This window comes from Sardina pilchardus, chromosome 18 (genome assembly GCF_963854185.1).
Source record: "Sardina pilchardus chromosome 18, fSarPil1.1, whole genome shotgun sequence".
NCBI lineage: Eukaryota > Metazoa > Chordata > Actinopteri > Clupeiformes > Clupeidae > Sardina > Sardina pilchardus.
This window is the reverse complement of record NC_085011.1, coordinates 17,774,324-17,799,265: the sequence shown is the minus strand read 5'-3', so window position 1 is coordinate 17,799,265 and position 24,942 is coordinate 17,774,324. Positions and strand designations below refer to the sequence as shown.

At 43.3% G+C, this 24,942-nt stretch overlaps 1 protein-coding gene across 6 annotated transcripts; it reads left to right on the top strand.

The window, feature by feature from the left end:
- The first annotated feature begins 1,698 nt into the window (after positions 1-1,698).
- Positions 1,699-24,265, top strand: slf2 (SMC5-SMC6 complex localization factor 2). 6 transcript variants are annotated; one of them, XM_062519268.1, is made up of 22 exons: positions 1,700-1,770; positions 3,025-3,060; positions 3,253-3,334; positions 4,434-4,777; positions 5,217-5,375; positions 6,193-6,217; positions 7,152-9,721; positions 10,045-10,124; positions 10,320-10,430; positions 10,863-11,027; positions 11,147-11,249; positions 11,391-11,478; positions 11,838-11,979; positions 13,008-13,095; positions 13,483-13,659; positions 17,134-17,228; positions 18,828-18,915; positions 19,187-19,297; positions 20,645-20,722; positions 21,290-21,376; positions 21,482-21,550; positions 21,997-24,265. In XM_062519268.1, exons 3-22 carry the CDS (start codon positions 3,253-3,255, stop codon positions 23,116-23,118), a joined length of 5,784 nt encoding a protein of 1,927 aa, XP_062375252.1. In that variant the 5' UTR covers positions 1,700-1,770; positions 3,025-3,060; the 3' UTR covers positions 23,119-24,265. The 6 variants fall into 6 exon arrangements, with proteins under 6 accessions (XP_062375254.1, XP_062375252.1, XP_062375255.1 ...); XM_062519267.1 differs by having other exon boundaries at positions 1,709-1,770; positions 3,297-3,334; positions 11,841-11,979; XM_062519266.1 differs by having other exon boundaries at positions 1,709-1,770; positions 3,297-3,334.
- Positions 24,266-24,942: the final 677 nt, after the last annotated feature.

Here is a 24,942-nt window from a genome sequence, read left to right as displayed (position 1 = left end):
AGCAATGCTTACCATACATTTTTACCAATGGAATGAAAACTTCCTGAAAGTGTTTTTCCCTCTGAAGCGCAGCCATTTAAACAACATGCCTTCCAACACTCACCTGTATTCAGCAAATAGTGAGCTCTTCCAGCTGTAGGCTCTAACACTTGACATTTACCATTCATTCCAATGACACAGAGCATGTTCGCAAATCAGATAGTCAAAGAGAACCAGCTGGTCCATATCCAAATTCCTCAACAACATTCAGTCCTGGTCACCACAGTCCTGAATAGAAAAGCCCTTTCAGATGCGTTCTTAAATACTAACCTCTCACACCGTCCTTCTCTCTCTCTCTCTCTCTCTCTCTCTCTCTCTCTCTCTCTCTGAGTCTATCTGTGTGGCTCATGCTATTTCATACGGTAAGTCAGACAGTCACTTCCCAGTAAGGAGGAAACAGTGGGAGGGAACCTCACGCCCCCTCACTATGAATCAATACACAGGGTTTCTGAGGAAAACATCTAACTGGTTCTGCCCTGGATTCCCATAAAACAAAAAAGGGGAAAAGAAAAAAAAAACACTTCCTAGACAGTAGAGGAACTAGGAATTCCCCCTGAGCTAAGCAGTGTGTACCAGGCTTCAGCCAATCTCGACAGGCAGTGTGTGTGTGTGTGTGTGTGTGTGTGTGCAGGGGCGGGAGTGTTTCAGGGTCAAGCGATAGATCCACAGTAGGCTAGTTGTCATCACCAAAAAATGCAGTGTCATTCTTACAAGCAGTGACTATCAGGATGAAACACTGGTGACTATCAGACGCAATAAAGATCTTGGTGAGATTAAAATAATGTTTCAGATAGGCTACAGTGAAAATCACCTGTGGGAGAAGATCAGGAAATCCCCCAAAATCAATGTCAAATCCTCTCCACAAAGACACCAGAAACAGATAAAATGGATGAAAAATGTCCATATTGTCATTGAGCAATAGTTCATCATTTCAATTGTGCTTTTAGGCTAATGTAGAGTGTTACTGTATGAAAATGTAGCTTAACAAAATGATGAGGAAATTCTGCTCAAGTATAGGAAAAATGACCAGAGAACAGCCATTTAAAAGCCATCTCAAAAATGAGGGAGTCCACTTTCAGATAAGTCCTTACGCAGGTGGGATAAGTTGCAATTGACATTTTGCACAGGACTTCAGAAACAGACCTGGCTTTCATGCTGCTGTTTGAACACTAGGGAAATTGGCTGCAAAGGTCAGTGATCCCATTTCCTTTCCCCTCACGATCCTGCGCACAAAGACCTTTAGGCTACAGCCTCTTGCTTTAGGCCTACACAATGGCCAAACTCATCATATGCGATGAGGACATGTGTGATCAAAACAGAATCCTCTGTTGTGTGACAATATTACGCAGCCCATCTCAAAATAAAGATTAAAGCATCAGCATGGCATTCAGAACATATCTGGCACACACGATAACCTATTTATTTTTTTTGGGGGGGGGGGGGGCTAGGCCTACATTTGAGTGGACATAATAAATAGAAGACAGCACCTGTTTAGAGTGGTGAGGCTACTATGCTGGGCAGACACATACAGGCTTGTACTGTATTGCTATATTGTTCATTGAGCAAGGGACACTGCCTTTGACTGCAATGACCAAAATGCCTTTCTCTGGCGGGTTGTTTAACTTCCGCGTTTAAACTCCTCCTTCTGATAAAATGGCGGCTTCGATAAAACATTTTAATGTCTATGGATAAAACCAGAGAATTTCAAATACGAAAGTTTCACATAGAAAGGTATGTAGTGTTAATTGCTGATACATTAGCCATACATTATAGTGTGACAATATACTTTTTGATATTCACGAGGATTACGAATCCTAGTCAGAGGGAAGCGAACAACGCATTTCCAAGAGTGTATGCAAACTCAACTTATGCTAGCTAGACTGCCAATCAGTAGATCTGTTAACTCATATTTTGTTGCTGTGCTGTCTTGTGCGCAGTTTATCGTCCGTCAAGTGACGGGATTAAGGTGAAAATAACCTTAACTGTAGGCTACAATAGCTGCACGATTTGTTGTTGCTTGCTGCTTTCCCATGTTTTCACACCAACAACATAGCGTGTGGTTGCACTGCCACCAAAACATTCATGTTGTAAGGTGTTCTAGTGTGGTGGATGGCGCGCACTGAGGAATTAATGTAGTGCGTCTGGTTTTGGCAGTACCCAGTGAAGTTAGTTTGTGTTCGTTACACTGTTACAGTTCCATTGACACAGTAGACTACTTTGTATACAGTGTTACATAGTTTCCTCAACTTCTCGAGAACATTTCGCTACTTTATTTCGTCACGCCCATATACCAGACAATCTTACCGCTGCTCTGACTTTTGTACGAAGGTGAAACTTTTGAATGACATGATCCTGACACAGAGTCCATTTTATGGCTGGGAAACTTTGGAACTCCGTACTTCCGAAATAAGAGCGTTCACTTGACAAGTAGCTTACAAATGGGCGACGTTGCTTGTGTTCATAGGCAGCTAGCCAGCTCAAAAATAAAAAAAAAATAGGCCGACTCTTGGAATAAAAAGTAAAAAATCTTACACTATGTTGAGTAGGCTAAGGTCAAAACATTCTCCTGCCCATATTCATGGGGTAGGAGGAGTAGGCCTATACACATCAGGCACCTAGATTATGAGTGCAGACTGCATGGTGCTTGATTAATACACATGTGGAAAGGGGCCTTCTAAAACTCAAAAGAATTCTCCCACTTCCCAGGTGCTCATGAACACAGTTTGTTGGAGTCACGAGTTTTTGAACCATTAGAATCCAAGAATCACCAGTGACCTATATAGTTAAAGTTGCTTTAAGGCAAATCAAACTGCCGTTAAAAAATGAATGGAGCTGATGTTGCCACTCGACTGAACAGCTGTAGATGTAGGCCTAAACATGGTCAACTTGTTCTTTTGTACCACTGTTGTTACCTTTATGTAATTTCTGTATTTAAAAGATGAGCCTGAGTAGGGTGTTAAAGATTGTTTTGCCATATTCCTACAGATTTTGGCATCTTTTTGTTATGAATCCCTGCAACAGGTATGTTATATTTTCTTAATAAAACCCAATTAATTAAATAATAATAATCATCATAATAAAAAAACAACGTACTTGGATGCACATTTTTGGAGAGATCTGAGGAGCAGTTAAAGTGTAATAACATTGAAAATGGAAGTGACTGAACTGTGTCAGTAAACTCTCTAACATGAACCATGATTGTATCTACAATAGATGGCTGACACTGATAATCACTCTTTACATGCCCACAAGTCTAGAATCAGCAGTAGCCTCAAACAGCACATCATTTCTATGGGTAAGAGTTGGGGGAAGCACCTAGTTACGTTTTTGGATGTTCAAGATATAATTTTTCTATGCTGGACTGCGCTGCACTGCTAGTCTCAACTTTCTAAACATCGTCTTGCGGTTCACCCTGCTTTGCACAAACCTTTTAAACAATGTTTCCTTCAGCTTTTATTGCTTGCCCTTAAACGAGAATTCTGGCAGTGTTTGACATAGATATGTTTCTTGAGGTCACTGAGTACTGTCGATACGAAAAAGGTCGCTGTTACCAGCTCAAGTTGCTAGAGCAGCCAGGCAGCTACAGCTACACAACACCTACTGGATATTAAAAATGCCCCCAGTGTGTAGCACTGTAGCTGCCTGTAGCAGTTGGCTGCAGCAACTCGAGCTTTGTAGCACTGATTTTTGGTTCTTGCGTTTTCTCCCATACCGACATTGCTCAGTGTCCACGAGAAACAGATCTGTGTGAAAAAAGGCCAGAGTTTTCCCTTAACTCTACCTGCTGGCTCAGTTTTGCAATTCAGAGATGAGATGATGCTGGATGTAACCTAACATAATCCAATGAACATTCAGTGAACACAACGACCAGCCCAACTTAATCTTTTCCAAAGCTTCCTATGTCTTTTTGTTGTTGCAATCTGGAACTTCTTAATAGCCTAGGTGCACAAAAGGCTCTTCCTGTACACACATTTATTTCTGGTGGAAATTAAACTGTTGTAACAGCATCTTCTGTTACATTATGCTCGTTAAATCTTCCACTCTGACACTGAATATCTTGTTCAACTAATAATAACAATTTCAACATATAAATCTTTTTTTGTCGTAACGTGCTGATTCCCAGGTGCAGCATCCAACCGGGTCCGTGTAGACACTAATTGCATTACCAATAGCGGCAGGCTCAAACACACCTGGCTCCATCGGAAACACACGAGCGTACAGAGAGCCTTTCCTGCACGTAGCCTATTGAAATGGAAACTCAACTGTGTAATAAAAAACATGATTATTTTCATTTATGGATTTTCCGTATGTGTCAGTACAATTGAAATGCTAATGCAGCAGGGGAAGATGTGTCGTCTTTCTGTTCGTTCTATTTATCTTTCTCCTCCCATCAGTGAAGGACATTATCCCTCTTGGCACCCAGAGACGAACCAGTGCTGATGATGGCAGCCAGCATATTGCCCTCTCTAAACCAGAGGCGCGATCAAGGTCTCGAGGTCCAACCCCCAGTCTCCTGACCCCCTGTCCAACCAGATCCGCAGACCCTACACCCCCAGAAGAGTCCAACTCCAGGAGCAGGATGGGACCCCCATTTACACGTAAAGCTAGCCAGTCAGATGGCAACATGTCCCTGAGGAGCTCTGTGAACCGGCTCAGTAGGTCTGCCAGGCGCAGTACTCTCACACCTGACCCCAAGAAGCAGCATTCTCCCACGGCCATCAAGAGGGTTCCTGTTATGGTCAGTAGTATAGTGCATCACATGTTATGATTTGGCTCAAGTTCAATCCAAAGCCATGTATGAGTGAGAATTTACATTAGAACTGGATATATCATCTGTATGTTTTGCTTCAGTGGATATAAATGGTGGATAGTTAAAAGATTTTTTTCAAATCAACTGTCTGAGTTGTAAAACTGTCGGCCCAACCATGCTTACAGGCTAAGGCAATTTAGATAGATATATAGATACTTTATTGATCCCCAAGGGGAAATTCAAATTATATAGCAAATTCCATACACAGAGGGAAATTAAGAGGGAATTCAATGTACTTTACAAAAATGTGTTTACTAACACTGATGCCATTGGAGAGCATATTTGTTCATATGTTAGTTTTTATACAATTATTAGTGGTGATACAATGTAAGCATTTGAAGTTCTGTTTTTATTGTTTGTTTTGTAGATGGGACCCTCTCGTAACACCAGCAGTGAGCGTAAAAGTTCTGAGGCTTCACCAAGAAAAAGTTCGACGGTCCCTGCCCGCAAATTGTCCTTTGTTAGTCCCAAAAAGGATCTCCAGAAAGCATCTGGCAGCAAGACTGACCAGACCCCCTCTCATATGGTAAAAAGGATTTTAAATTAATTATTTATTATTGCTCATTCATTGCGTTTGGTTCTTTCTTTCCATTTCACCACTGTGACACTCGTGAACTGGAAATGTCACATAGTCACTGCTTGAAAGTTGTGTAGTGTCTGTAGTGGTTGTAATTATAAACATTCAAATACTTCCTCTTTCATAATGAATGCTTTGACACCTTGAAACATGTCTGGCTGGGCAAGTCAAACTGAAACTGCCCAAGGGTTAATGACGGGCACTCTCATGTCGGTTCCTCATTTGTCGTTGGGGTGCTTGTCTCGGTCACGTATACATCATCCTAAGAGATGCTGTGTACAATGCATCACAAAAAGTGAGCATGGTGGAAGTGTAGTGTTTAAGGAGTTGGGCTAGCGTGCAGTAGCCTAAAAGTTGTCAGTTCCCAGCTTCCACCGTTTGCCCCTTAGCAAGGCACTTAACCCCAAGTTGCTCCGGGGACATTGTAATGACAATGAAATACCTTGTAATGTAGTGTCTGCTAAATGTAATGTAAAGACGTCTGGGATATTCAGCTTTCAGGTGAAATTTCTGGATGAACTTAAATCCACTATAACCTTTGCAGGTGGACATAATGTGACCTTCTAAACTTTTGAATGTTCAATGTCCAGCTTAAGGTTACAGTACTTTTTGTGCTGAAACATTACATTTCACCCGCCTCCCTAACTTTTTGTGAGTAGGCTTGCCTGGTATTCATGATCTTTCTGTTTGTATTAAGATGTCTTTTTTTGTCTTTCATGTTTTACTGGTCCATCGGCTGATCTTTTGCATTTGATTCTGCCATAAGGAGACACTACAGAAGATGCTAAGAGGTAAATTGTATCCCTATTTTTCATTTTAAAAAAGTATCTTCACAGAAAAGAATCCCAAGAGAGCCCCCTAGTGTTCGCTGTTTCTGCATCGAAAAGTCATGTTGACCACAACGTGTGATTGAATCAGCAGCATGCGACACCTTGCGAAATACCTACAGACAATACACAAACCCTACAGCGTTCATCGGTAACAACGTTATTTTGACAAATTGCTTGATCACCTCCATATTTCAATTTTTAAAAAGAGTGGGTTGCTGGTCACTGCTATGGGTGTGATTTCCCGCTCAGACTACATTTAGAAACCATACGTCAGAGGATAGAAGTTCACTTCAAAGAGTCTCACGTTATCTATCGCTTAGCTAAATGTAATCATCGGTCTTTGGTTTGAGGTAAGTCAGGAGAACTTTTACGGCATTGACACTAGATTATGGAGGATGAACAATCCTCTTTCCCCCGAAACTCCATTCAGTAAAACTTCGATAGATTGCAAGCTAATGTGCCAACATGAAGGTGTCATGCTAGCATGTTGTTTAACTGTACTAGTCAAATGACTAACACGTCAGCATTTTAAAAATCACTTGTTCGGCATTTCAGTTTTACATTGTTTTGTATGTGGTATTCTTTCGAGTGTATAAACTGTCAACTGTCAGCTTGTCAATGTTTCAACAAAATGAGCTAAACCTCTTTTACGGTCAATGGCTAAAACTTGATGAATTGACGTAATTTAAATTTAGCCTAAATGCAGTGGCATGATCTCGGTAGTTACATTAAATATCAGTAGGCCTACTGATATTCAGAGCAGATGGACTGCAGGGAAAAGTTCAGTGCATGATGATGCGACCATGGTAAAGATTGACTTTAATTGATTATAACATCACATTTCTTGAAAAAAAAAAAGATAAGAAAGAAACCCTCTTCTTGACTTTTTTTTTAGATGGGCGCATCCAGCAGCCCCGCATATGCCTGAAACGGCTCAGGGAATGTGACATCGAGAGCCTGCATGAAGTTAAACGGCCGTGCCTGAATGATGACCAGCAGGCGCATGTCCAAACACACAAGCCTGTAAATCCTGGACGGAAAGATACCCTCTCACCTCCACTTACTCCATCCAAGACTGTTTGCACATCCTCCAACTCCACATCGCCTCAGAAGACAAAAGAACCATCTATATCAGCAAACTCCACACAGCCTGAGTGTACATTGACCCACACATCCACAGATGTGACAGCGTCCACACAGCCTAAGCGTATATCGACAAATGCGTGTACAAACGCCACTCAGTCTGAGGATAAACAGGCACACACACCTATAACCGCAAACTCCGAGTGTAAGTTGACACACTCGTGTGCAGACCCCACACAGTCTGAAACTAAGCCGGAGTTCACATCTAAAAAGTCAACACAGCCTGACACGACACCCAGTCACACACCCACTGACTCTGTCCAGTCAAAACAGACAGCCACCTCTGCAAATAAAAGCCAGCCAACTTCGAAACCAACATATGCATCAGCAGATACCACAAAACCTGCATCTGTAATGGCCCACAGAACCACAAACGTTACTCATCCTTCCTCCAGGCCTATTCCCAGGCCTGTACACTCTCCTTCACGTCCCTACCCTAATCAAGAACACCCCCCCAGACCTTTGCAGCCTAGTCACACATTTGCGCAATCTACTCTGTCTACTTCTAGACAGACCATTGTGGTGCCACGCCGGACACAGGCTGACCCCAGAGTAACATTTGGGCCAACACATCCTGGTGCCAACTCTACTTCCGGACGTATGCACACACCCAGACCTAGACCCTTGCTGCCTTCTCCAACGCTTGTACCCTTGCTCCCCCGCGGCTCTGCTCCTGCTTTTCAGACACCCATGCACTCTCTCACTCCTAGGGGAGCACTCAGACACCCCAGCTCCACTTCTCATATGCATTCCCAACACACCCACCCACCGTCCATTTACAGTCGCCCGTTTACACCGGGGAATGCCCGTGTGGCCTCAAACCCGGGCCCTAGAGCAAACCCAGCCCCTAGAGCGTGTTTCAATCTCACACCTCTTAACTCCAACAGCCATGCACCCCTAAGACCAGTGCCCAAGCTTGTACGATTGCAGATGCAGTCATCCAACAGCACACCCACAAATTCTGTTTCAAAGCCCACACATGGTCAGACACCTGGCAATGCAGTGACAAAGCCTTCAATCACCATCACAAAGCTTATGTCTACACTTACAAAAACATCCACACCTACAAGCACATCTGCTGCCACAGGTTCTCACACACCCATGAAACCTGTGGCAGCACTTAACAAAACGCCCATAACTACATACACTGTATCTGGAGCCACAGATTCCCTCACACCAGCAAAACCTACATCTGCATTTGCTAAACCCCCCGTTACAAACTCTGTATCGAGACCTACAGAATCTCCAACACCCAAAAGACCTGTGTCTTTACCCACAAATCCTTTGCCTGCGCCCAGAAATGCGACCCCAAACCCTGCGTACACACGTCCCCCTATCCACCCTTTTTTCCAACCCAGACAGAGGACTGGACCTCCCCTCAGACACCCGGCACCCAGCCCTCCTAGGCTCCCTGATGCCAAGCAGCCTTGTGTTTCCTCCCCTTTTCCCGCCACCAATCGGGATACCCCGCCAAAGTATGTCCAGCGTGCCTTTATGAGGCGCAGCCAAGAGGGCACAGTGATGCTGAGGGGGAAATGTTCGCCTAGAGTGCTTCTGTCTGAGCCATCGCCCTCCTCCTCCTCGTCTGCTTCTTCTTCCTCGTCTTTAGCGGCTACAACTGTGAAGAGTTCGGCAAGGAAGCTCTTTCCTGAGGCCGACAGCCAGCTTGCCCCGACAAGACAGACCAGCGTGAGCAGCGGGCCACTGTCCAGCCCTGTCGACCCCCTGAAGCCATTTCCCACCCTTTCCGAGACCGGTCCCCCTGCCTCTGGCCCTTTCCAGACTCCTCGGTCCCCCTCTCCGTTAATGGACAACCTGGACGAGATTCTCACCCCAGACTCTCTACCCACATCAACTGGCATGGACATTGACATGGCCTCCCCTGAAGCTAGTCAAGGCTCACCCTCTCACTCACCCTCTCCCTCTCCCTCACACACTGGCACCTTGTTAGCACAGCTTGATGAGACTGATATGGTGTTGGATGAGCCCGGTATACAAAACCCTGACATTCGCGCCTTAAAAGTGGAACCTGACACAAATCCATCAAAGGTCTGCACCAATCAGGATTCGTTTAGCATGCCGCAAGTCTTGCCCCGAAGGCCTAGCCCGGCGGGCAGCCCTGAGGTGGTGTGGTTGGACCCTCTAGAGGACGACCTGGGATTTGATGCTGGACTGGACTGTGCCCTGAGTGACACGAGCAGCAGTGAGGACGAGAAGCTCTTGTCCCTGCAGGAGATCATGGAGCGCAGTGCTCGCCCGCCACCCACACCTGACAAGGATGCCTTCCCTGAGCCAAGCACACCTGTGGCAGCCAAAGCTCCTGTGAGTGCTGCTGTCTCTATCAGTAGAGTTTGTCTCAAACCTGCTGCTCTGCTTTCTATTTTGCCTGTTCCACCTTTTTTGTTTTTTCTCTTCTCTTCTCCTCATGGTCAGTTCCTCCGCCTGCATAATAGTTCTCTTCTCTTACTGACCCCTCAATTATTTTCCCCCTCCCTCTTTTTTCATGTCCAGTCATTTCATTCCGCATTTCATTCCCCCATACATGCCTTTGTGTGTTTATAGTGCTCTACAGAAGGGTTGACTGTTTTTGTACACTCGTAATGTTTCTGTCCAGTAATCCTGTCACCTTTCCCTCGATATGTTAGGTGGAGCTGATCAAAGTCAAGCCTGTACGATACCACAACACATTGGACGAGATGCTGATTGAGAGGAACCGGAATCAGAAGTGAGTGGGTGTACACACACACGCATGTGTACAGAGAGAGAGAGAGAGAGAGAGAGAAAAAACATTTAAAGTTTTTTTCGTCTGTTTTTGTCTTCTTTGATTTCTTGTTTTTCTTTCCTTTACTTCTCCTCCTTCCCCCCATTTCCAATATTTTTCTCTCTGCCTTCCTCCATTCGTCCGCCCTGTTGTGTCCAGGTCAAAGGAGCTGGAGGAAAAGCTGCTGCAGGGCTGTCGGGAGGACCTGCTGATGGAAGAGGAGGTGGAGGAGGCGGAGAAAGACGAAGAGGACATCTCTCAGGAACAACAGTATGCATGCTAACTCTATAATGCATACCTGATAAAACTCCTGTCTTAGTCATGCTTAACAGCTTATTTTGTAAGATTCTGTGTCCTGCAAGTAGGAAAAGGGACTAAAAGTCTCCATTTCTGCTGCGTACGAACGTCTCATTACTCGGCTTGTAATTGATCAGCTTACTCTACCTTGTCTGTGGACATCGTTAATTGCAGGATAAACAAATGGCGTGCGTGCGACAGAGGAAAAGTGTATTGTTGCTTTAAAACTTTTTTTTTTTTTTTTTTTTTAAACCCGGTCTATTCCATAGGATTGTAATGTAAAACGGACGGTTGCAGCTTCAAAAAAGATGCCTAGTCTGAACATAACCTAATTCAACCAAGGGAAAAAAATTATAATTGCTGAAATAATGTGCATGTGTTTGTCTGCCCTCTTGTGCTCTGCAGTAATTTTGTCCAGCGGTACACACTGACTGCTAGCACCATCAGGGACCTGCACCCTGGAGAGGAGCTCTTCTCTCTGGCCAGCTTCGGCCGACTCTTCACCCAGGACAATCTGCATCTACCACAGGGCATTACCCCCAAGAACACAGCCCAGCGCTGCCTCTTCAGGTATACAGGACCTGTGGGTCAGGCTCGTACTTCAGCGAAGTGGTCATGTTGTTTGTCTCTGTTTCTCTGTCTCACCCGTTCACTTGCTCTCTGTGTCCCTGTGTCTGTTTCTGTCACAGGGCCAGTCCTAATCAAGCTCTCCTGCTGGTTCGGGCAGGACTGCTGAAGACGGCGTATGCCGCTAGTCCCTGTCAGCCTGAGATCTCCCGCTGGCTCCTTCAGGTCCTCCTTCTGTCTTCCCTGCTTTCTCCCAGCATAAAGTTCACAGAGAGTTTACAATGATTAAACCGTGGTTTATAGTTGGGACATAATGGTACTGGCTATAATTTCTGCTGTTTTGTGTGAATGTTTTGACCCTGGCAGATGATGTCGGTGCATTCGAACCCCTGCATGTCAGCGCAGATCCTGCACTCTCTGAAACACCTTGCCCTTATAGCTGGCCTAAAGATTGGTAACTATGTTACATTGGTCTTCATAGATTAAAAGTAATTCAGGTAAAATTGAATTGTCATTTTAATGTGGGATGTGTGAAGTACTGGATTTATTCATTAGTTGTTTGTTTTGGTGGTATTAGAAGCATTTCCTCTGGGCGATGAGGACAATATGGTAAAAACTATGCCAGAGAAACATCTAGGCAGATAACAGATAAGATTATAATGGACTGAAGCGCAGTAGTGAGCATTAACAAGTGATAATATCTACACTGTTAAACAGCACAACATGTACCAAGGATACCTCTTAGCATGAGTGAAGTGATTGTGGTTGTTGTCTATAAGGGCAGTATTAAGATCTTGCTCTGGTGTGTTTCAGCAGAGAGCCAGGACCCCAAGTTCCAGGTGTGGGTCCCCAGCATGCAGGACGTGGTGTTGGTCTTCCTCAACATGGGCGTCCCCTTCATCAGCATGTTCCCTCTGGAGATGCTGCAGCCGACCTTCACCGAGGCTGACCTCCTGTGAGTGCTGCACCTCAGCTGATCTCAACTAATATCACCTGGCCTTAGGGCTCACCTGACGACACTTGATTTGATTTGGCTCAGTCCGCGTTGGATGTATCAGAGCCATAGAAAGAGAGAGTTGCGACACTCTTTGATGTTGCCGCCACACGATCAAAAGTTCCAATAAACCTGTGCTGAATGGCTGAAACGCAGGAGGGTGGGATGTACTTCTGGATGCTGGAAGGTGTGATCAATTAACTCATTGACTACTGACCAAGAGATGGCTGTAAATAGTTCCAAAAGTCCCATTACGAGGAAATAGCCTGGAAAAAGCACTGCCATTTTTTTCTATGGAGGTCTATTGGAGTGTCGCCACTCTGTTTTATCTACCGCTCTGGGATGTATGGATAGAGGAAGAAATAGATTGAATTGAAAATAGTGTGATTAGAAAGTTGTAGGTGTAAAATTAACACAGTTTGTGAGACCTTCTACTCAAATAGCATAACCTTACCCCAGATCAGCAGACAATTGTGTGTGAAGCACACATCTCTACTTTAGATGAATGTCACGTTTTTGCTATTTCAAAGTACTGCCTGTCAAAGTAGATGTACTGAGTGAATTTGCGTTGTTGAGGGAAAAATAATTGTGTATAGTCGACTGAAATGTTTCATTTAGCAAAAGGTCTGTGGCGTTCTGTTACTTCTGTTCTGGCATTTTAAAATCCCGGAAAGACATGAGATTTGATCATTTTGATCATTTTATGTCTCTTGAAATGAATTATGTAATTATTCTCTTTCATGGGATAATGTTACTTGTGAGACTTTCTGCAGCATGATGATGCAGTTTTGACGCTTGAAATGGACAAAGCTTAATTTTGCAATTATGTCTTGGTTGGTTATTGTCGATGAGGTGTACATCTGCATGAAATGGGTTTCGTGATGTTTTAGTCACCTCAGCGTTCGTCTGCTGCAGGCATGTTGTAGGTGGCCGGTGAGTCACAGTCATGTAAGGGCTGACGGCGGCTTGTTGTCTGTTTGTGTCATCAGTGGGAGCACTGTGATTGGCCCTGAGGGTGTGTCGAGTGGGAGTGAACACGCCAGTTTTCCAGAACACAACTTCGACAATGTGATCAAGGTGAGGCCCTAGGTGATTGCATCACCACCTTGACTGCACACGCAGCCTCATTCCATCTCTGACTATCTGATTCTCAAGAAATTAATGTCCGTGTTCTTCTTCTCTTATTGTTCTGAGTAAGTCGTTTCCATGTGTAGGTGGCAGTTATATGATGATGGTTATGTCACATTTATTGATATAATTCTTTTCCAGATAGCTAGATGAATGTCAGGTCTTGCCTATTCTCTCCTAGGGAAAGAGATGAATCAGACGTAGGGCTAGATTTCTTATTTATCTGAGATATCTTTCCCTGTGCTGAATATCACATTCTGAGATGGTGTTTTCGCAACATGCCCTGTTTGACACACACCTCAAACTTTCTTGGCTACTGGGTTTGTCTCCCTGCAGTATCTGAGTGTGTGTGCGGCGCTGTGTCCACGGGCCTACTCGGACCGCGAGCTGGTGCTGCTGCTGACGCTGGTGTGTCTGCTCAGCCTGGACACCCACCTGCAGCTGCTGCCCACTGCCAACCTGTCCAACCTCATGCTCCACCTCATCAACAACATCACCGACTGGGACACACAGGTACACGCACACAGACACACACAGACACATTCAAGTAGAGGCACATACCAAACTCACCAAAGTGAAAACAGTACACAATCTGCAGGCACAAGGTTGATCACAAATAATACTTTGCACTAGGTTGGGAGGCGATTGATACTACATGTTATATTTGTAAAAAAAAAAAAGACCGAAGGCCATAACTCTGAAGTAACACACATGGGATTGTGTAGTAAGCAAAAAAGAGGACTAAACGAGGGAAAATAAGTTTTATATTTTGGGCTCTTTAAAAAAACAACCAAATGTACTCAACAGTTGAAAAGCCATTTCAAATGTCCAACAAGTAGAGGAGAAAATGCTTCGAAGACTCTAAAAACACTTTTTTACTTACTTGCTAAAAGAAAGAAAAATAAACATAAATGAGGAGTTATGTAAACATTCAACTGTTAGAGAAACCGGCTTTATGCCTCAGTACACCAAATAGTCTTATGTTTGAGGTGGCATTAAGTAGTCACAAGGGTAAGATGTGCACAGAAAGCCAGAGATGACTCTGCTCAGCTGAATCAGCCTGTGCACAGCTGTATTGCACCAGTCTTACTGAATGGATATTTGTGTGGGTTTTGCTGTCACACGATGAGCAGGATATTCTCTGTAAGATATGACTGACTTGAACAACAAAAGAAGGAAATGAATTGCGTGATGGGTCACACAGTGATGTACTGCTTGTCTCTTCTTGGAATCTTAACTGATGACAATTGATGTAGTAGTAACTGTTTGAGATTGAGTACATTTGCTTACGTTTGTGTTTTTGCGAAACCAGTACTCAGTAAGGCAGTATTATTACCATAAAAGTAACTACGGTTAAACTGCACTGGAATTATGTTAAATTCATAACAGGAGTGCTATTCTCAACCATGAATAAACATAAAGCTCTCTTTCTAAATGTGATGTTACTATGAAATGGCATCTGTGAATTTTACTCCTAGAGGACAACGTTATAGTAGACACTGGCTGTTCAGTCACAGATACTTATTAAATATCCTTCAAAGTGAATATTGCATTGCACTCAGAGTTTGCTTATGGCTAGCACATAGAGCCCTCAAAGCAGATAACTAATGAAATTAGCCCCAGTCACCTGTTTGAACTTGAAAAGTAAAAATTTTAATTAAGTAATAATTGTTCCTCTTTTGCATTGAGTGTGATCATGTGATAGACAATAGTGATTAAAATTTAGTATCAGTGGAAATTTAAGTGAATCATTCATTTCATATGGAAATGCTCACCCTGAAGACAGATCAGACTTGTTTGGTGTTTTGGCAAGTTGAGGTGGATAGTTGATGAACCACCAAGTATTTTGCCAAAGTTGTAGTGCGCTGTGCACCTCTGGTGGGCTAATCACGCAATGACAACCATGGAAATATAGTGGACTTTATATGTAGTTGAATATATGTCATGCATGCCAATACCGAAAGATCAGCAAATTACTTATGTTTACATTTACATTTATTTATTTAGAAGACAGACACTTTTATCTAAACAACATACATGATATGTCAATTATATAGGAACTGGACCATTGTCCCTGGATCAACTTGGGATATTATTGAATACATATAATAGTAATACTTGATCAAGTCACACACCTTTTACAGTTAGGCTACTATTATTATTGTCCCACAGATTTTGAACATACTGTCATGTGGATCTGCTAGTCCTTTTTCACCACCTCAGTTCAGTGTCTGTGAAAATGCTATTTCATTTAATTTGCAACTTCCCAATGTACAGTGCCTATAGAAAGTTATCATACCCTTTTGAAATAGTTACTTTTTTTGTCTTACAGCCTGAAATCAAAACCCATTTAAAAAAAAATCTTTTCCAGTTTTATTTACAAATGTAGCTGTACAACATCAAAATAATGAAAAAAAAGTAAACAGTTCTGAAAATTAATAAAAAATTAAAAACTAGAATAACAGGGTTGGAAAAGTCATCATACCCCTGACTTAATACTTTGTCAAGCTTCCTTTTGCTTTCATTACAGCCATCAATCTGTTTGGATATGTCTCTATTATAGCTTTGCACACCTAGACAGGGGAATATTTGCCCAATTTTCCCTGCAGAATTGTTAGAATTTAGTCAAATTCTGTAGGGAATGGCGATGGACTGCTCTCTTCAAGTCAATCCACATATTTTCTATAGGATTTAAGTCAGGGCTCTGACTTTGCCACTCAAGGATATTCACCATCCTATCCTTAAGCCACTGCTTTGTTCTTTTGGCAGTATGTTTAGGATTTTTGTCCTGTTGGAAGGCGAATGACCTCCCCATCCTCAGCTGTTTAGGAGAGGGACGCAGGTTTTCCTCAAGAATTTCGGTGTACTTGGCAGCATCCATTTTCCCTTCTATCCTGACCAATTGCCCAGTCCCCGCTGAAGAGAAACATCCCCAAAACATAATGTTGCCCCCACCATGCTTCAAAGTAGGTATGGTGTGTTTTGGGTGTGTTTGGGTGTGTATACTGTGTTTGGTTAGCGCATGGAGCTCAGTCCAAAAACTTCAATCTTAGTCTCCAAAAAGTTCAATCTTAGTCTCATCTGACCATATAAGCTTTTTCCACATGGTAGCAGAATATTCCAGATGTGTTTTTGCACTGAACTCCAAGCGCAATGTTTGGCGAAAACCAACACAGTACACCACCCAAAACACACCATACCTAGTGTGAAGCATGGTGGGGGCAACATTATGTTGTGCGGATGTTTCTTTTCAGCGGGAAGTGGGCAATTGGTCAGGATAGAAGGGAAAATGGATGCTGCCAAGTACACCCACATTCTTAAGGAATACCCGCGTCCCTCTCCTAGACAGCTGAGGATGGGGAGGTCATTCGCCTGCCAACACGACAATAATCCTAAACATACTGCCAAAAGAACAAAGCAGTGGCTTAAGGATAGGATGGTGAATATCCTTGAGTGGCAAAGTCAGAGCCCTGACTTAAATCCTATAGAAAATATGTGGATTGACTTGAAGAGAGCAGTCCATCGCCATACCCTACAGAATTTGACTAAATTTTAACATTTCTGTACGGAAAATTGGGCAAATATTCCCCTATCTAGGTGTGCAAAGCTATAATAGAGACATATCCAAACAGATGGATGGCTGTAATGAAAGCAAAAGGAAGCTTTACAAAGTATTAAGTCAGGGGTATGATGACTTTTCCAAACCTGTTATTCTAGTTTTTCATTTTTTATTAATTTTCAGAACTGTTTACTTTTTTTTCATTATTTTGATGTTGTACAGCTAAATTTGTTAATAAAACTGGAAAATATATTTTTTTAAATGGGTTTTGATTTCAGGCTGTAAGACAAAAAAAAGTAACTATTTCAAAAGGGTATGATGACTTTCTATAGGCACTGTACATACATACTGTATATGCAACATATATCTACTACACGAGTTGGAAAAGGTTGAATAGTCAGTAAATCTTTCCCCCCCAATTTTCCCAGATGCCTCTGGTGTGCCGGGCTCTGACTGACTTGACCGATGACCACCACAACTTGAGACGCCTGGTGCAGCTACTGCCTCCCAACAATCGGGGGAGGTGAGACTTGGTGCATGCTAGGCATACACGTTAACAACACCTGCACATATGGATACATGCACACACACACACACACACACACACACACACACACACACACACACACACTCAGAACTCTCATTGAAGAATCAGACTAAATATGGTTACACAGGCTGAAAGATACACTTTCTACACCCATGAACGCAGATATACACACACACTTTATATGTGCTGTCAATGCAAAAACATGTCCCCCAAAATAAGACATAAAACCAACAACACGCAGCGCCGGCATTACGCCCACTAATCCGAAGTAAAATACTCTATGGCAGGGGTGTCAAACTCATTTTCACCGAGGGCCACATCAGCCCAATGGTTGCCCTCAAAGGGCCAGATGTAACTTCTAAGATTTGTCGCACCAGCCACAAAATCTTTAGCATCGGTAAAACTTCTAAAATCGAGAAGAGCAAAAAGTATCAGCATGACATGTTCTTTTTTATTATTGTTATGTTTTGTAAAAACAAAACACCACTGTCAGTTCCATACAGTTTGACTTTTCAATGAGGGTCACTGGTCAGTCAGGAAGAGATCATGCCATGGATTCTTTTTTTTTTCATATTTCTGAGTTTTTAGATTCGAGTATATTCAACTTTACTGTCATTGCACGAGTGAAATACCAGTAACGAAATGCAGTTTTACATCTAGCAAGTGATGCAAACGAGTAGGCTAACTGTCATGTCAAAAAGTGCATCCATATGAAATGCGTCACTAGCCTACACCGTGATACATACACATACAGTACAGTAGAAGCGAACGGTCCCGGTGGACTTTTTCTTTGAAGTTTTAAAGTTGAAAGGTGTTGTGTGGATTCTATGTTGTTCGTTTTAAACTGAAATGAAAATGCAAAGCAACAGGGCGATTACTACAAACTTCTAGCATACCTCTGCTTGCCTGATATGAATGCACCTCTTCTCGGTCAGAATAGGCTTATTTTCGCTTTTGGCCAAACAATCACTTGCTCGATTAGCAAGGATTTGGAGCTGGATTTTTTGGATAATAGGACTACACACAATTATACATGCCTTTTAAACGTAGACGTAAACGTATCACGTAGTTTACAACTTACATCGATTCCCCTCTCAAAGAAGCACACGCACTTCAAACAAGCATGCGTTTCACAGGCAGGCTAAACCGAGTGCGTAATTTAGGCGCTCCGTTCGCTAAAATAGTTTAGAATACTGGTCTATTTTGTTTTCACACGTACGTACACGTTGCTATCACATCTGATGTAGCCAGTTGCACTGATCATAGAGGAAGGTGGTTGATGTTGCCTCCCTGTCAGTCTCACATGCGTGCATTGTATTGCAGTGTATTGCCTATACGCAAAAACTGTATCGGACCTTTTAAGCTCTCGCGGGCCACATACTGTATCAGACCCTTAAAGCTCTCGCGGGCCATATGAAATGACGTGGCGGGTCGCATCTGGCCCGCGGGCCTTGAGTTTGACACCTGTGCTCTATGGTGCTAGCATGTTGTCCTCTGGGTCTGCGTGTCACAACCTGTCTTGTGTGGTTGTTCCTATTTTTAACTGCCGTGCACTGTTTTCTTTGGAATCCACAGGCAACTCAGGAGACACCTAAGCTTATCAATCATCTCTAAACTGCTCAACCAGAGGTGCACGTACAAGCCTGTCAGCACCGAGTTCAAGGTACTGGCATAAGAGCGTTGAGTTGAAATATATGCTTGTAATCTAATTGGCAAAGTGCAGAAAATTATTGTTGGTAGATGGTTATTATGTGTGTGTTGAAAATAGATTAAAGTGTGTTTGTGTGTGTGTGTGTGTGTGTGTGTGTGTGTGTGTGTGTGTGTGTGTGTGTGTGTGTGTGTGTGTGTGTGTGTGTGTGTGTGTGTGTGTGTGTGTGTGTGTGTGTGTGTGTGTGTGTGTGTGTGTGTGTGTGTGTGTGTGTGTGTGTCTACAGCTGTCTGAGCTTCGCCGGTACGTGCCGCACATGACACCATCTCAACTGAAGAAGAAGCACATGGCTAAGAGGCCGGACCTGAAGCAGGACGAGGCTGTGCAGGACCAGCAGGTGAGGAAAGGGTTAAAGGCAGGGGTGGCTGTTGTACCACTCCGTGTTGTACCACTCCGGTGCTAATTAGAATAGAATGGAGTAGATAGAATAGGAACTTTAATTGCCACACAGCAATGTTGGTATTTTTTTCTAGCTCAGTCCTGTGGGGGGGGGGACTGATCTTCAGGTGTTCAGGAGTCTGATTGCTGAAGGGTAGAAGCTGTTATTGAAGCGCATCGTTCCAGTCTTCAGAGATGTATAGCGTCTTCCAGAGGGCAGAAGCTGGAAGAGATCATGGCTCGGATGTTAGGCGTCCCTGATGATCTTGGCTGCTCGGTTCAAGCTGTGTTCAGCATACAGAACATTACTGTTAAACATAAACTGGTAGTTACTTATAATAGACTACGTGCACGTTTCCTGTACGCTCATGTATTTCCAGTGGAGAGTTAACTGTGTTGACATCTTCAGCTTCTTACATCTTCACTTCGACACTGAATATCATTTTGGCCCAATCATGACAATTTTAACACATACATAAACACTGCATGCATTATCTTAACATGCGGATTCCGTTGTGCAATACCCAATCAGGTCCATTTAGACACTAATTACCTCCGCCAAGGAGTTTACGTTTTCATCGGGGTTTGTTTGTCTGTCTGTTTGTCTGTCTGTCTGTTCGTTATCAAGATAACTCAAAAAGTGATGGATGGATTTTGATTACATTTTCAGGGAAGGTCAGAAATGACCCAAGGAAGAACGATTACATTTTGGGAGTGATCCGCAGGCGTTTATGTTTTTCTCTTAGCGGTGTAATGGCATGGTCACGTGGTGGCGATCTGAATAGTTTAGGTTCAAATGTATTCAACCTAGGAAGAACAGTACAGGCGGAGGTCTGCGCTCTCCGAGTGCTTTTCTAGTTACATTAGCAATAGCAGGCTCAAACACACCAGCCTCCACCAGAAACAAATCGGCACACAGAGAGCATTTTGTGCATGTAGTCTGTAAGTACATAAACTGTAGGACTTCTGTTTTTCTTGCAAAGATTGATTAATTGTATGAGTCTCTAAGTTCCATGACCGTCAACTTCAGGGCTTCACCATCGCACCTGTGCAGAAGAGGCGTGCAAATGTTTTGTGTTTTCTTGAATTACAGTACATAAGTTGAAAATGCAACACATGATGAAAATGTGTGACCACAGGGAGGCAGTATCTACAAACCAACAAATCTACAAACACGTAGATGACTAATCAGTACTCTCATCCGGGGTTCAGCTGAAAAACCTTTGTGAATGAAATGGATTTCAATAAAGACATTATTAAGTATTATTAACATGTTACACATTTCTTGCATTTTGCATTTCTGCAGGCATATTACCTCTGCTATAGCCTCTTGGATTTGACCAATGAAGCTTCCAATTACGAGTTTTTGCACCAAGACCAGAAGGTAGGTTTATTTGCATGAATGGATTTCAGTGTTTTATTGTTTATTCATGTTTTTCCTTTATGTTTAGTCTTAATGATAGACCACACACAACCACAGCGTGTTTTAAATGGTGGTTCAGACTAACACGCCTTTGTGTGACGTGACATTTATTGGATTTACTACTTTTAGTTCATTGTTCTTATTTTGTGTTCCACCATTCACTGCCGTTGATGTGATTCTGTCTTGCCGCCACATACACTGTTGTTTTCAGTCACGAGTCGGAAGACTGGCGGGACTGTTTGGGGGGGAAAAAACAGGGCAATCCTTTGTGACCGTGGACCCATTTGGCTTGCTCTAGGTCCTAAATAATGAAGGCTTGTTGTCCTACCCTAGCACAAAGGAGTGAACCATATACGGTTTGCTTCCCTCTTGGCTCAAAAAGAGAGGTTCATTCACTCTGAAGAGATAATTCAGTACAAGTGTATATCTGTTGTGTTCAACGATTGTATGAAAGAGACAGATGGACAAAGAGTGAGCCTGTCGGAAAGTGTTTGGGGACTAACCCAGGCTTCCTATTTCTCCCTGCAGAACCAGCTGAAACATCTGTCCGCACAACTGGAAAAACATGTGAAATGTGACATCCGTGAGAGTGAGAAGTGTCTTTATAGGAGTAAGGTAGGAGGTTGTGAAATACCTGGTAAAAAAAATAAAGATGGAGAACGCTTTCCTCCGCAGTGTGCTGTAGTGCACATAACTATCTGCACTCACTTTGTGTTACAGGTGAAGGACTATGTTGCGAGAATATACACAAGGTGGCAGGTTCTACTGCAGAGAACACGGCCTGCGCAGGTACTGAAATAAGGGATGAATAAATCAATTAATCCTTGGAAAGAGGACATTGCAAGGTTTCATAAGTTTTCTATTGCCAAAACACTGCTTGTTGCCATAGAAATTAGGAATGAATAAATCAGTTAACCCTTGAGAAGAGTACATTGCAAGGTTTCACAAGTTTTCTATAAAACAGCTAAAAAAACCAGCTTGTTGCCATAGATCATCTTGCAGTGCAGCTTATTACCTCTGCCAAGGAGGTTTGTTTGTTCGCAAGATAACTAAAAGTTATGGATTTCGACAACATTTTCAGGGAAGGTCTGAATGACCCAACAAGAAACGATTCAATTTTGGGAGTGATCCGTCAGGATCCAGGAAGCGGTTATGTTTTCGCTTGACGGAGGTTTACGCTCTCTGGGTGCTTTTCTAGTAATGTAATGTTTTTTTTTTTATTAATCTTTCTCCAGGGGAAGCTGTATGACTTTTGGGAGCCTCTATCTGAGGATGCACTGAGCGGCAGCCAGGAGGAGCAACAGGACTTGAGAAGACCTCAGCTGCAGCAGGAGGTGCAGCAGGAGCAGAGAAGATCTCCGCTGCAAGAGGAGGTGCAACAGGAGCAGAGAAGATCTCCGCTGCAAGAGGAGGCGCAGCAGGAGCAGCAGAAGGGCAAGGAGAATGTGGCCCAAGAGCCAAAGGAGAATGTGGCCCTCGAGGAACCTGAGGTCACAGGGGAGGAAGAGATGGGAGAGGAGAGCTCAGGAGACGAGACCGTGATTGAGGATGAGACTGTGATGGAGGAGCAGCCAGAGGAGGTGGAGAAGGAGGGAAATGGGGAGAAGAGTCTGTCAAAACAGGAGCCAGACAAGGCAGAGGGACCTCCAACAGGGGAGGAGGGATTGTCAGTGCAAGAGGAGGGGGTGCATGCAGAGCAGGAGACTGACAAGAAGGAGAGACTGGAAACTCAGGAAGGGGTGGACAAGGTGGAGGTGCAGCCAACAGAAGGGGAGGGGTCGCCAGTACAAGGAAATGAGGAGCCAGAGAAGAGGGGGGAGCTGCCACTGAAGGAGGGCGAGGAGCTTGCCATGGAGGAAGAGTCAACAAGAGAGGACGGACTGCCTGCAAAGGAGGCACGAGCGGAGGAGGACAAGATGCCCGTCATGGAGGAGTCAACTAGCACAGAAGAGCACCTAGAGAAGCAGACAGAGATGGAGGAGTCAACTAGCACAGAGGAGCACCTAGAGAAGCAGGCAGAGATGGAGGAGGTTGAGATGGAAGTGGAGGTGCCTGAGGAGCAGGAGCAAGAGATGGAGGCCGGAGAGCAGGCAGCAAGCAGCAGAGAAGGGGTGGACGTGGAGGAGATGGAAATGAAGGAGACCCAGACAGAGTCTCCGAAAAATAATGGGCCTGATACAGAGGAGCCAATGAGCGAGGTGGAAACGGCGGAAGGGGAAAGATCCGTTGGGGAAGGCAAGCCGGGCCTGGAATCTGGAGAAAAGACATTGGATGCTGGAGTGAGTAAGAGTCAGGTGATGGACGAGGACACACACCGAGGATCAGGGGAGATGCGAGGGACATGCTCTCTCACCTAAAACTTGGCCTCTGTGTCTGTGTCTGTGTCTGTGTCTGTGTGTGTGTGCGTGTGTGTGTGTGTGTGTGTCTGTGTTGACTAGCACAATAAGCTCAGGGAAAGCTCTCCTCTCTCCTCTCCTCTGGGGAGTTGGTCAAGTTATGTTAGGTGGTTTAAGTGCTTCATGGGTACAGTCACAGCATTTGCGACAGGACATTTACATTTGCACAAATGCAGTCCAGTTGTTTTGATCTTTTATTGGAAAGCCACACGTTTTTGTGCACATGTCACACATGTAGTGTACATGGTAGTAATTAACTTGACAAAGAAATGCACTATTTTTAGCTTCTAAAACTCCACAGGTCATGGAGAACTAAGAAACCAAAAAAATGGAATTAGATTTGTTTTAACATTCATAAAGCCAGCCTAACGTTTCAAAATAGATCATTCCAAACCTGGATTGAGATAAATCTTGTTTCTGTTAAATGTTCATTACAATATACCTGTCCTTCAGAGTGCCGTATATTTCATTTTGGCTGCTCCCTTTCGTGTCTTCTCACTTTCTGGATGATACAAGGGGAAACATAAGCCGTTTTGTTGGAAAGTGGCAGAGAAAGGATCTCTGTGCCCTCCAAATCATAATTTACACCTCTTTACAAAAAGCCAATTCACTGCCTCAGCTCAGTGAACGCCACCACAGCGCTTGGTTTTGGTACTGTTAGTACGGCAGTGTGAATGTCCCCAAAGAGAATTATCAGCGTGCTGTTAGCGCAGTTCTATTCTGTGGTACTCTCTGGATGCTGTGGGACAGATGCAGACCATAATATGCCCACTGGACTTCCTATGCGAAACTTCCTTGGTTGATTGATTGTGCATTTTTAAGGCTGCAGGTTTAAAAGAAATCTAAGTTTTCCAGCCTTCTCTTCTGTTTTTTTTTTTTTAAAAGAAGAAATTATATGTGAAAAAATTATATGCGACTTTTGATAAAATTGGTCAATTGGTGTTTACTCTAGAGGCCAGTTATCTTTTACTTTGTAATTAATGTATGAAAACAACTGCAAAAATGTGTACATATTTCGTTTTTTCTTTATTGGAAGAGGGGTACTTTAATATTTCATATTCTTTGTTTAAATGTAATGATTGAAAAATAAAGTAGGATATACATTGTTCACTGTATTCCTTACCTGAATGTAATCTTTAATATGCAGTTAAATTATGGACATGTATGTGAAACACCAGGAGGGGGCATCAAGTACACATAAGACTTCTCCAAAAGCGCAATGAAACTCAATCGTGCACTTCCGACAGTTCTGAATACAATCTAGTGTTATATTGCCGATGCCATCTCTGTTATTCGCTAATGAAAACATTTAATGCACTCTTCAACATTCCATTAGCCGCATGGAGAGGATGATGACATGCTTTTGATGTTATATCTATGATATGGATAAATGATGTAGTAGTCTGCTCTCCTTATGTGCATTTTGTCGGCGTGATGTTACAACGCACAACGCTACCCTTCTGCGCACACAACTTTTCTTTAGCAGCAATATAAAAAACGCCTTGATGAACTTCAGATGGACATGAATAATAACTTACTAAGGTGTTTAAAAGATGATCAATGAAGTCAAACTGGGAGTTTCATAATGGCTCCCTGAATTTTAGAAATTGGCGTTTAATCGCATGTGTGGTTTCACAATCTGACGCTGTAGTGTAGCGCAGAGTGGTACAGAAAACATTTATGGCTCTGGTATAGTATAGCTTACACGACCAATGAGGTTGAGTTTGTGCAACCGGCTCTATTGAGTAGGCTATGCCGGTGATGGGCGTGTTTACCCCCCAACAG